This window comes from Gopherus flavomarginatus, chromosome 18, assembly GCF_025201925.1.
Source record: "Gopherus flavomarginatus isolate rGopFla2 chromosome 18, rGopFla2.mat.asm, whole genome shotgun sequence".
Classification (NCBI taxonomy): domain Eukaryota; kingdom Metazoa; phylum Chordata; order Testudines; family Testudinidae; genus Gopherus; species Gopherus flavomarginatus.
In genome coordinates, this window is record NC_066634.1 from 24,259,798 (window position 1) to 24,272,048 (window position 12,251).

The 12,251-nt window shown below is 56.6% G+C and overlaps 1 protein-coding gene across 1 annotated transcript; it reads left to right on the plus strand.

The window, feature by feature from the left end:
- Nucleotides 1–1,116: 1,116 nt before the first annotated feature.
- On the plus strand, nt 1,117–9,725 carry LOC127037077 (cytochrome P450 2G1-like). Its single transcript, XM_050928560.1, has 9 exons — nt 1,117–1,311; nt 1,684–1,846; nt 3,358–3,507; nt 5,498–5,658; nt 6,036–6,212; nt 7,238–7,379; nt 8,017–8,204; nt 8,754–8,895; nt 9,544–9,725. The coding sequence occupies exons 1-9, from the start codon at nt 1,132–1,134 to the stop codon at nt 9,723–9,725; spliced, it is 1,485 nt and encodes a 494-aa protein (XP_050784517.1). The 5' UTR covers nt 1,117–1,131.
- Nucleotides 9,726–12,251: the final 2,526 nt, after the last annotated feature.

Sequence of the window (12,251 nt, forward strand, 5' to 3'; positions counted from 1 at the left end):
GGGCCCCACACTACAAGCAGGATGTGGAGAAACTGGAGAGAGTCCAGTGGAGGGCAACAAAAATGATTCGGGGGCTGGAGCACATGACTTCTGAGGAGGGGCTGAGGGAACTGGGATTGTTCAGTCTGCAGAAGAGAAGAATGAGGGGGGATTTGATAGCTGCTTTCAACTACCTGAAGGGGGTTCCAAAGAGGATGGATCTAGACTGTTCTCAGTGGTGGCAGGTGACAGAACAAGGAGCAATGGTCTCAAGTTACAGTGGGGGAGAGTTAGGTTGGATATTAGGAAAAACTTTTTCACTAGGAGGGTGGTGAAGCACTGGAATGGGTTCCCTAGGGAGGTGGTGGAATCTTCTTCCTTAGAGGTTTTTAAGGTCAGGCTTGACAAAGCCCTGGCTGGGATGGTTTAGATGGGGATTGGTCCTGCTTTGAGCAGGGGGTTGGACTAGCTACATACCTCCTGAGGCCCCTTCCAACTCTGAGATTCTGTGGTTCTATGGTGGCTCCCTCCGAAAAGGGACGATCCTGGGCAAACGGGGCCAGGTGGGACCCAGGCTGACGTGGGACTTAACAAGGCAACAGAATAGAGCAGTAAATAAAGACGCTGTGAGAGTCCGATTATTAAACTACAGCTTTTGGTTGGGCCACTGTATTCAGCCTGTCCCGGGCCACATCCCCAGTGGGCGTCATTTGGCCTAACGCCACCGGGCCTGGAGTCATTCATAGCTGTGCAAAAGCCAAGGCTACAAGGCTGCAAAATGCCAGGCCATAGAGCCCAGATCAGACCCCAGCACAGGCTGTGGGCTGGCCACTAGGCCACGCTGCCCCTTCCCCGGCCCGTGCTTGGGGCTGTACAAACATCCCCTGCTGTCCTTTTGACACTCTGCCCAGTGCATTACAGCCGAGGGTGTGAAAAGCACAAGAGAGATTCTCACGGGAGCCTAATACCCTCCATCCATGACAGCCTGGAATCTCCCAAGCCGATTAGTGCCCTGGCACTTCTGAAACCAAACCCTATTTATCTAGCAGAGTTTCAGGATGCTAAGAATGGCACCATCTCCCCTTACCGAACAGCCTGTATATAACAGCCGAGCCGGCACTGGCTCTTGGCCATTCACCGGCTGTGTCCACCATGGAGCTTGGGGGAGCCGTAACCATATTCCTGGCTCTCTGCCTCTCCTGCCTGCTTCTCCTTTCAGCATGGAAGAAAATGCACAAGGGAGGGAAGCTGCCCCCAGGGCCAACCCCTCTGCCCTTCCTCGGCAACCTGCTGCAGCTGAAGACCCACGAGACTTTCAAGTCGTTCATGGCTGTAAGTCACACCCCAGGGAGCCTCAGTGTAGGGCCCTGGCAAGGTGGGGTGTGCGGCTAATCTCGGTCACCACGGGGGATAGGCAAAGGGACACCCACTAATCTGCGCTCCCCCAGCACGTCACAGCAGAGGGGTCTTGCAAGGCAGGTTTGTAGTGTATGTGACCGCTCAAGAATCGGGGTCCCATGGGGATCTGGTCTAAACGGGGGCATAGCCGGAGCCATGCCAAGGAATGCGCTGAACCAGCCTCGCTGTCTTGACTGCAGTGGAGCGCGTCGGTTACACCGGCTCAGGATCTGGCTCCTAGCCTGTGCCCCAGCCCATGCACCCCAACGTGCTCACACGGCCTCTCTGCTCTGATTTCTGTTGCAGCTGCGGGAGAAGTACGGCCCGGTGTTCACGGTGTACCTGGGCCCGCGGCGGGTTGTGGTGCTGTGCGGGCACGAGGCGGTGAAGGAAGCCCTGGTGGATCATGCCGAGGAGTTCAGTGGCAGAGGGGAGCTGGCGTCCATCGACCGGAATTTCAAGGGCTTCGGTGAGCGGCGGAGTCAGGCTCAGCACGTGTGCACCGTCTTGTGTTAGTGGGGGGCTGCTGTTACGGGCTCAGGGGTTGGATGGGAGACATTACACACGCTGCAGGGAGCCGTGTGGGTGAATCAGCAGGGGGCGCTCTCCTCAGGAGGCAGGGCTAGCCCCACGGGGGCGCGAGGGGGCACAGTGCCACAGGGAGTGGGGTGGGGGGCTTGGCGGGGGCGCTCTCCCCAGTCAGTGGTAGCCCCACAGGGACGCGAGGGGGCACAGTGCCTTGAGGAGGAAGGGGGGGCTTGGCAGGGGGCTTTGTCCCCTGGCAGTCAGTACCGCGAGGGGGCATAGTGCAGTGGGCAGCAGGGTGGGGGGCTCATCAGGGCACTCTCCCCTGGCAGTCAGTATCGCGAGGGGGCACAGTGCTATGGGGAGTGGGGTGGGGGGCTCATTGGGTACTCTCCCCTGGCAGTCAGTACCATGAGGGGGCATAGTGCCATGGGGAGCAGGATAGGGGGCTCGGCAGAGGGCACTCTCCCCGGTCAGTGCCAGCCCCACGGGGGCGAGAGGGGGCACAGTGCCACAGGGAGCAGGACGGGGGGGCTCGGGAGAGGGGGCTCTCCCCTGGCAGTCAGTACCACGAGGGGGCACAGTGCTGTGGGGAGCGGGGTGGGGGGATTGGCAGAGGGTGCTCTCCCCTGGCAGTCAGTACCACGAGGGGGCACAGTGCTGTGGGGAGCGGGGTGGGGGGATTGGCAGAGGGTGCTCTCCCCTGGCAGTCAGTACCGCGAGGGGGCACAGTGCTGTGGGGAGTGGGGTGGGGGGGCTTGGCAGAGGGGGCTCTCTCCTGGCAGTCAGTACCACGAGGGGGCACAGTGCTGTGGGGAGTGGGGTGGGGGGGCTTGGCAGAGGGTGCTCTCCCCTGGCAGTCAGTACCGCGAGGGGGCACAGTGCTGTGGGGAGCGGGGTGGGGGGCTCATTGGGTGCTCTCCCCTGGCAGTCAGTACCGCGAGGGGGCACAGTGCTGTGGGGTGGGGGGCTCATTGGGTGCTCTCCCCTGGCAGTCAGTACCGCGAGGGGGCACAGTGCTGTGGGGAGCGGGGTGGGGGGCTCATTGGGTGCTCTCCCCTGGCAGTCAGTACCGCGAGGGGGCACAGTGCTGTGGGGTGGGGGGTGGGGGGGCTCGGCAGAGGGGGCTCTCCCCTGGCAGTCAGTACCACGAGGGGGCACAGTGCTGTGGGGAGCGGGGTGTGGGGCTCATTGGGGTGCTCTCCCCTGGCAGTCAGTACCACGAGGGGGCACAGTGCTGTGGGGAGCGGGGTGGGGGGCTCATTGGGTGCTCTCCCCTGGCAGTCAGTACCACGAGGGGGCACAGTGCTGTGGGGAGCGGGGTGGGGGGCTCATTGGGTGCTCTCCCCTGGCAGTCAGTACCATGCGGGGGCACAGTGCCACAGGGCAGCAAGGTGGGGGCTCATCAGGGCGTCCCCAGGGCTGACTCCCGCAGCTCTCTCCTGCTGTTCCCAGGGGTGGCTTTGGCCAACGGGGAGCGGTGGCGGCAGCTGCGCCGGTTCTCCCTCACCGCACTGCGGAACTTCGGCATGGGGAAGCGATCCATCGAGGAGCGGATCCAGGAGGAGGCCCAGTACCTGCTGGAGGAGTTCAGGAAAACCAGAGGTTTGCGTCCCTCCCCCCTCCGCCCCGGAGCACCCAAGGCCAGGGCCAGGGAGCGGCTTTACAGCCACTTTATCAGCCACCCTTTCTCCTGATATAGGTATTGATAGGGCTGATGTCACCGTGGTAACCGAGCACCTCCCAGGTACTCACCCTCCCGTGGGCAGGACGATTCTCCCTATTTTACAGAAGGGGAAACAGAGGCACAGAGCGAGAGGAAGGGACTCATCCAGTCACACAGGAACAGCAGAGGGAGCGTGGCCAAGTGGTGAGGGTGGCGGCCTGAGCTGTGAGCAGCCCAGGTGCAATTCCCAGCTCTGCCGCAGCCTTCCCAGGTGACTTTGGATGAGATGCTGTGCCTCAGTTTCCTCTGTTGTAAAATGGGTTTGATAGCAGTACCTTGTTGAGGGGGGGGAAGAGGAGGTTAGGGAGACAAGGTGGGGGTGGTGCCATTCTTTTACTGACCCAGCTTCTGCAGACACAGAGCTCTGCTTTGGGGCCCGGCGTTGTGACTGTTGCAGCTTGAAGAGGGTGAGGTGATCAGCTGCTAGGATAAGACAGGGGCCCATATAAATACCTTTCGATTATGAAATAGGTGGGACTAGATCTCAGCACTCCTCATTCCCCCAGCCCGCGCCTGTCCCATGAGACCCCGGCCGGTGCTAGGCCCCATGATCAACGAGCAAACGAGCTATCCTGCCACCTCAGAGCACAGACAGTCTCACTCCTCTGCAGCTGGGCTGTAGCACAAGTTAGCTGCATTTGACAAACTGAGCCCAGCAAATCAGGAGGTAGCCAAGGGGCAGTGCTGCCTAGTGGCCTGAACATGGGTCTGGGAGCCTGGAATACAAGGCTTCTACCCCTGCCTCTGTCCCTTGTTTCTGTGTCGCTCGCTCCCCTGCTTTGTGCCTCCATTTCTATGAGGATTGGAAGACTTTCTAATCAATTGGCATAATGCTTTGCTAGAATTTAAGGGGCATCCCACACCCCTGGTGCTGGGTGTCCCACAGAATCAGAATCTCAGTGTGTGTATGTGTGTATGTGTATGTATTTTTATATATACATATACACACACACACACTGTGACAAAGTTCCTCCTCTACCTTGGTGGGTCCTGCGCTTATTGGCAGATTTGCTCACCTCAGTGATCTTCCCCACAGTCTGGGTCAACTCCTCCTGTGTCTGATCAGGAGTTGGGAGGTTTGGGGGGAACCCGGGCCCGCCCTCTACTCCGGGTTCCAGCCCAGGGCCCTGTGGATTGCGGCTGTCTATAGTGCCTCCTGTAACAGCTGCATGACAGCTACAACTCCCTGGGCTACTTCCCCAGGGCCTCCTCCAAACACCTTCTTTATCCTCACCACAGGACCTTCCTCCTGGTGTCTGATAATGCTTTTACTCCGTTGTCCTCCAGCAGCACAGCCTCTCACTCTCAGCTCCTTGTGTCTCTTGCTCCCAGCTCCTCTCACACACTCCTTCTCCTCTAGCTCCTTTCTCCCCAACCGGGGGAGGGGGGAGGTGAGCTCCTTTTTAAACCCAGGTGCCCTGATTAGCCTGCCTTGATTAGCTGCAGGTGTTCTAATCAAAGTAGCTATCTCCACTGTCTTCTAGAAAGATCTTAATTGGCCCAGGTGCCTTGATTAACCTGGAGCAACTGCCATTTGGTTACCATGGAACTAGAGATTTGTTTAGCTTGGGGCTAACATACCTGTTTCTCAGCACTTTACTGTAGCCATCTGGCCTTGCCCCATCACAATACATATAATATTAAAGTTTCTAGAGGCTTGAAAATGTGACCCAGCTATAAACAATGCTGTGATTTCTGCCTGAGTTTGCAGAGAGCCTGAAATGTTTGCTCCAAGAGGTGTGAGTTGCCACTCTAAACCTTGCTGCCTCCACCCCAAGAAGGGGCAGGGTCACAGCAAGTGGGCGGGTCAATCGCAGTAGAAGACCGTGGTGGGGGAATGTCCGCCGCTTCCTATTCTGTCCGTGTCAGGTTTGCCCTTTGACCCGATCTTCTTCCTGAGCCGCACGGTCTCCAACGTCATCAGCGCCGTTGTCTTCGGGAGCCGCTTCGACTACGAGGACAAGACGTTCCTGTCCCTGCTGCGCATGATCAATGAAAGCTTCGTAGAGATGAGCACTCCCTGGGCCCAGGTAGCGCTAGGCAAAGAATTCCCACCTGTGACCAAGGACGTACCTCGGATGGGCTGGCGGCCTTTCGAAAAGACGCCATCACGGGCTCTGTGGGGGAGTTGGTTTGGTCTCGATTATACAGGAAGTCAGACAGTCCCTGAAACTGTCGGAAAGCCGCAGAGGATGCGTTGTCCCTTGAAAGGCCCCGAGGGACAAGCCTGGCAGGGGGCGGGAGGCCTGGCTCCAGACATGATCTGTGTTCGGAAGTTGAGGCGAGGCAGGAAATGGTCTGGGGGGGCTGGGTATGTGCTCCCTCCACAGCTGGTTCTGCTGAGGAGGGGCCTGGCTGCAGCCAGCTCTGGGGCAATCGGTGAACCCAGTGTCTGCCCCCCCTGCAGCTCTACGACATGTATTCCTGCGTCATGCAGTACCTGCCAGGGCGCCACCACCGCATCTACCACCTCATCGAGGACCTCAAGGCCTTCATCGCTGAGCGGGTGAAGATCAACCAGGCCTCGCTCGACCCTAACGCCCCGCGGGATTTCATTGACTGCTTCCTCATCCAGATGGAAAAGGTACCGGCTGGCAGGGCTTGCAAACGGTCCGGCGTGGGAGGTCTTGGGTCAGGAGCTTCCTCTTTGGTCTGTGTTTGTTCAGCACCTAGCAACCTGTCCAGGACTGGGCAGTGCTACAGTAATCCACCTAATAGCAATAAGGACGTACAGCACCTGACACCATGACGTCCTGGTCTGGGACCGGTGCAGTGCTACCATAATCCACCTAATGGCAATAAGGACGTACAGCACCTGACACCATGACGTCCTGGTCCAGGACTGGGGCAGTGCTACAATAATCCACTGAATAGCAATAAGGACGTACAGCACCTGGCACAATGGAGGCCTGCTCCGTGATTTGGGTTCCTTGGTGCTGCAGTAAAGCAGATAATAATAAATACTGCCAATAACACAGGGAGCTTGTGGTTACGGCCTTGGACTGAGACTCAGGAGACCTGGGTTCAAATCCCAGCTCAGCCACAGGCTCCCTGGGTGAGTCCCTGCCTCTCCGTGGGCCTCAGCAGACCCAGCTGTCGTCTGAGGCTCCTGCTCCTTCCTCTGGCTAGTCAGACTGAGCTCTGAGGGGCAGGGAGCCTCTCTCGGACTGTGTCTGCAGCACCCCGAGCAGTGGGGCCCTGCCGAAGGTGCTTCTTTGATACCATAACAGCTGGGCAGAGATGCTGGGCAGTGTTCCCTAGCAGATAGCACTCAGGATACCAAGGTTCAATTCCCGGCTCTTCCTTGAGTAAGTCTGTGCCTCAGTTTCCCCATGTGTAAAATGGAGCTAATGGCGCTTACCGCCTTCATACAGCACTCTGAGATCTCTAAAAGTGAGCTACGGCTCTGTGCTGACCCGATGCACCCGGCCCGCTCTCTGCCGAGCCCCGGGAAGCGTTCCCCAGACCTGCCGGCCCTCCCCTGCTCCTTGTCTGGTGAGCTGCCGAGGTGTTCATGTCAGGAGACAGCGCGCAGGTTGTGCCTGCAGGGACACCTTCCTTTATCCAGGGATGTCACCCACTGCCCTTTCCCGTGTCCGTCTCCCCCAGGAAAAGAAAAACCCCAACAGTGAGTTCAACACCAAGAACTTGGTGCTCACCACACTCAACTTGTTCTTCGCCGGCACAGAGACCGTCAGCTCCACCCTGAGATACGGGTTCCTCTTCCTCATGAAGTACCCGGAAGTCGAAGGTAAAGGAAGGAAAAGGCTGAATTGTTTAGTGAGTGGGATGTGAGTTTCCATGAGCGACCTAGAGCTTTTGTGATTGGCTGCAGGGATGGAACCCAGATCCTTCTGCCTAGGCCCCTATCATTTGATAAGGAGAATCTCCATTAACTGCAGTGTAGGGGCTATGGCGCATAGTTAGGCAGTTCATTACCACCCTGCAGAGGGCAGCGGCGTTCAGACCCACTAATGTGCATCTAATGAGGACCTTGGTGAGGTCTCTCTGTGTAGAAATGAACCTGGATCTCTTCTCTAAAAACTGCCTCTGCTAAAGGACTGGCTGCCAGGGTCGTCTGCTGCTGCCCCAAATACACCCCCCTGACCCGCACCCTGCTAGCCCCACTGAAATCTGCAACTGCTGCCCAGTGCTGCCCCAGAAATCCCACTGGTGGCAACTGGTGGCTGCCTCTCCCCCATGCCCGGCTCTTTCTCTAAACTATGAATTGCTCCAGTGGCCAGCTCCACTAGAAGCCCCCCGTGGCAGCAGGCCCTTCTGCAGCTCAGCCCCGGCACACAGCGGGATTGGTGGTGCCGCTCTCCCACATGGCCTGGGGGCTGTGGTGCCCACGTGGTTCCCGCAGAGCTCTGCCTGCCTCTCCGCAGAAAAGGTGCACCAGGAAATCGACCACGTCATCGGCCGCAACCGCGTCCCCGCCAGCGAGGACCGGATGAAGATGCCCTACACCGATGCAGTGATCCATGAGATCCAGAGGGTGACGGATATTGTGCCCATGGGGGTGCCGCACACGGTGATCCGGGACACCCAGTTCCGGGGGTACACCCTCCCCAAGGTGCGGAGCCAGGGGGCAAACGGGCAGGTTTGAAATCGCGAAACCTCCCAGGAAAGGTGGTTTGGGAGTGAGCCCCGGTTGTCCGAACTGCCCCAGATGTTCTTAGGGACTAGAAAGTGACAGTGGCTGCAAACATCCGTCCCCTTTTCTAGCCACACAAACTTTCCCCAAGAACAGCGTCACAGGAATAAACGATCCACCCAAACGGAGACTAAACAGCCCTATGGAGGAAGGGGCCAACTGCCCCAACTGTCAGCCGTGGGTCAAGATTTCACAGAACCCTCCAGTCTCGCCAAAGGAGGCGTGGGCATGTATCCCACCACTCACACACACATCGCTGCGGTGATTACAGAGACCCAGGACACTCGGGGGAATCCCAGACTGTCTTTATGTCCTGTTTACACAGATAAAACAATGTGCTCCGTTGTGGTCCCCGGAATAGGGCTGTAATGGTCACTCTAGGGGTCTCTCCTATAGGTGGGTGGAGGTTGGGGTTGGAAGAGATACAGGTGTATTTAATTCTTACCTCTCTCTTCTCCATTTCCCCAGGGCACCAACGTGTTCCCCTTACTGGGCTCTGTCCTACGGGACACTAAATACTTCAGCCACCCAGAAGAATTCAACCCGGGGCACTTCCTGGACGAGAACGGCCGCTTTAAGAAGAACGATGCCTTCGTTCCATTCTCCTCAGGTACAGAACCTGCCTTGTGTCCTTTAACGCTCGCCCCGGTTCTCTGGAGCTGGTCATCCCGGACTAGGCTGAGGAGCAGCCTAGGTGCTTCCTTACAGACCCTATCCCACTGACCAACCCTAATGCAGCTACGGTTCCACCACAGTCTGACCTAATATCGCCGGTCCACAGCCCAGGAATAGCTGGGTGGGCCAGTCCATAACATTCAGGAGACCTAAGATCTATTTCCGACTTGTCAAGGTGTGAGGTCTGCTGGTTAGACTCTGGGAGCCAGGATGCCTGGGTTCTCTCCCAGCTCTGGGAGGGGAGTGGGGTCTGGTGGTTAGAGCAGGGGGAAGGGCTGGGAGTCAGGATTCCTGGGTTCTGTCCCCAGATCTGGGAGGGGAGTGGGGGCTGGGGTTACATATGGGGGGGGCTGGGAGTCAGGACTCCTGGGTTCTGTCCCAGCTCTGGAAGGGGAGTGGGGTCTGGTGGTTAGAGCAGGGGGAAGGGCTGGGAGTCAGGATTAATGGGCTCTATTTCCAGCTGTGCCACTGCCCTTGGGTGAATCCCTTCCCCCCCCTTCGTGCCTCAGTTTCCCCACCTGCAATGACACTGACTTGGCATGCTGGGGTGAAGAGCACTAAATTTGATTCCATGTATTTCCAGGGAAGCGGGTGTGCCTGGGCGAGGCCATGGCCCGCATGGAGCTCTTTCTGTACTTCACCACCATCCTGCAGAGCTTCTCGCTGAAAGCTCTCCTGCCCCCGAAGGACATCGACATCAGCCCGAAAGTGAGCGGGTTCGGGAACGTGCCCCCCACATACGAGATGTGCCTGGTCCCTCGCTGAAGAATGTCAGCTACCAAGTAGAGAGGCCACAGGGGAGGATAGCGACCAGTTGCCGAGCCTTTTAGGAGCTAGATGGAAAATTGCTGCACCCTGCGTTAGTTCATCTTCAGCAACGGGCAGATCTCTGCTAGGAGCTCAGATCAGTTCAGCTTAGCAGCCTTCAAAGGGCTTTTCTTCCTAGCACAAAAACCGGGCCGGTCTTTAGAGGGTTCCACTGAGGCTAGATTCCTAGATATGAAAGCTAGAAAAGCTCCCCCAGTGGTTCCTGCATCCAGCCCATATCTTGTGGTTGAGCTAGAGTGCAGAACAAGACACCCAACTGCAGTGTAAAGTCTCCAAGCCGTGAAGAATCGACCGGGTGGGGTAGGCTAATGGGAGGCTGGGTTTGATGATTCCGTGCTCACCACTTTTGTCCAGCGAGAGTCCCCCAGCTACCACCTTGGGAGCTGGACTGACATGGCCATGATGGCCCCGTGGGTGGGTTATTCTGTGGGGTTTGAAGGCAGGGTCTGTGGGCCTAAAAGCAGAAGGAGACAGAGTTGCAGGATATTAACTTGATTTACGTAGCCATTCAGGAGCGCAACTTTCTAGTGTAGACTGGAACCCGCCAATGTAGGGGACACAGTTTTGCTGGAAATTTTGGAGCCATTTCAATTGCTCAAGGTTGGAAACAGACCCACCTTTCTTCCCCACCCCACCCCCCGCCTAAAATCAGGAGAGACGTTTCAATATTTTTGCCAGTCATTTTTCACTTTCTTTCTTTCCATTCGCATCTCTGTCAGTCTTTGATCTTTTCCCTCCTTTTCTTCACCTAAAAAAAAGTCAAGTGACGGGAGAGCAGGGGCACGAAGAGAGAAGGCAGCAATGACAAAGGAATAAATATTATTTTTTAAGTGGAAGTTTACCCAAATAATTCAAAACCGGATCATTTTCACTGCAACTTTTGACCTGCCCCGGTGCAAAGGAAAGTCCAACTGCTTCTTTCCGTCCCCAATGACTGTCCATGCAGACACCCCCAGGCCCGTTGGTTGTTCTTTATCTGGGACTTCTGTGGAGCTTAATTTTGCAATTAATGTAAATAAACGAGCCCCTGTGTGACTAACCAGGAGACTTGTGTTCTGTTTGCAGCACTGCCTAGTGTGCCCAGAGCGTTTACTTCACTTTCCTCTTTAGAAGCTCACAACTGTTTTATAGCCGGGGTGGCAGGCTCCCGGCTCCGAGAGCAACCCGGGGCTGTGCCATGAGGGGTATTGCGGAGCTCTCTTGAAGTTACCCTCAGAAATGGTTTTTGGTAAAGTTACTTCCAAGCCCCAGTGATTCCAATCTGAAAAAACCTCATTCACTTTGCAAGGGCGCTCCCTGAGAAACGCGGAGCTAGTGCACAGGGATGGGTTACACCGTGTGTGCACGAGCGTTTTCACCCTGATTAACTCGAGTTGATCCAGTGGAGACAAGACCCGTGCTTCCCCTGCCGAACAAGCTGCTCAGACCTGGCCGCTGTTGGGCTCGAAGAGGTGGTCGGTCTGCTAGCCGTGCCAACCTGCCCAGCTCTCAGCCGCTCCAGGATCCAGCGGTCAGAACAAATGAACCAAGCGGCAGGTTGAAGGGAACTGACCTGTGCTGAGGACACAATGTGACTGGGTTCCACGAGGCACAGGATGGCTCTGGTCGCTATTGGTTGTTTCTTCATGGCAGAACCCCTTCTGTTCCTGAGACAACATGAGATTCCCACTCAGACATTCGGTTTAGTTCAATAGTGCAAACAAAGCCAGGTCCAAAGTTGTTCTCGCTCCTGGGCCCAATGGGGACCCCAAGCTTGACTCTAGGAGCTGCTGTGATACAGATTATCCTTTTATTAAAGTGCCAAGCATCATTGGCCAGCAGGGTTTACCTCTCCGCATCCCAGCATAGATTGGAGCCCCAGGAGCAACTCCCATCAGCCGGCAGCAGTAGTAAGCTGCTATCCACTACATGGAGCAGTCACTCAAGGGAGATTTGACTTGCAATTTAAACATTCAAAAAGTCATACTAGCTCATGGAGACAAGGGAGAAGGGGGCTGATTTAATCAGGGGCTGGATTTCCAGCAAAGACTTTGAAAGAGCTTTGTTAGTGGGCTTTGAGTTTTGTGAATTGACCCAAAACCCCGGGGGTTTGAGGCCAGCGTAGGTCGCACCTTGGGTGTCCTTGGGGTCCCTCCAGCCCAGAGACTGATCCCGCTGTTGATCAGCATTAAAGAAGCATTCAGATGTTTGCGGCTGCCCAAAAATCACATAAGGTCCTAGCGGGTGGGTAGGTCCTCATTGGCGTATGACGGCATGTTGGTCAGTGACTGGGACGAAGGGGGAATTTCCTTAATGTTCTCTAGGACTATTATATGTGCCTCAGTTTCCCCTATGTGTAGCACAAGTACAGGTGGCAGAAGAAGGGTGTGTGATCATTGCAGAGACCCCTGGAGGGCAGGTCTGACTACTGGCTGGCTCTCTGGACCCAGACAATAGCTGGACACTCTGTAGCGTGGGAACTGA

What these genes read in the sequence shown, in the direction of transcription:
- LOC127037077 (XM_050928560.1), top strand. Translation starts at nt 1,132, where the DNA reads ATGGAGCTTGGGGGAGCCGTAACCATATTCCTGGCTCTCTGCCTCTCC. An exon ending in CCGGAATTTCAAGGGCTTCG is followed by an intron (nt 1,847 to 3,357) that starts GTGAGCGGCGGA and finishes TGCTGTTCCCAG; the next exon opens with GGGTGGCTTTGGCCAACGGG. An exon ending in TCCTCATCCAGATGGAAAAG is followed by an intron (nt 6,213 to 7,237) that starts GTACCGGCTGGC and finishes CGTCTCCCCCAG; the next exon opens with GAAAAGAAAAACCCCAACAG.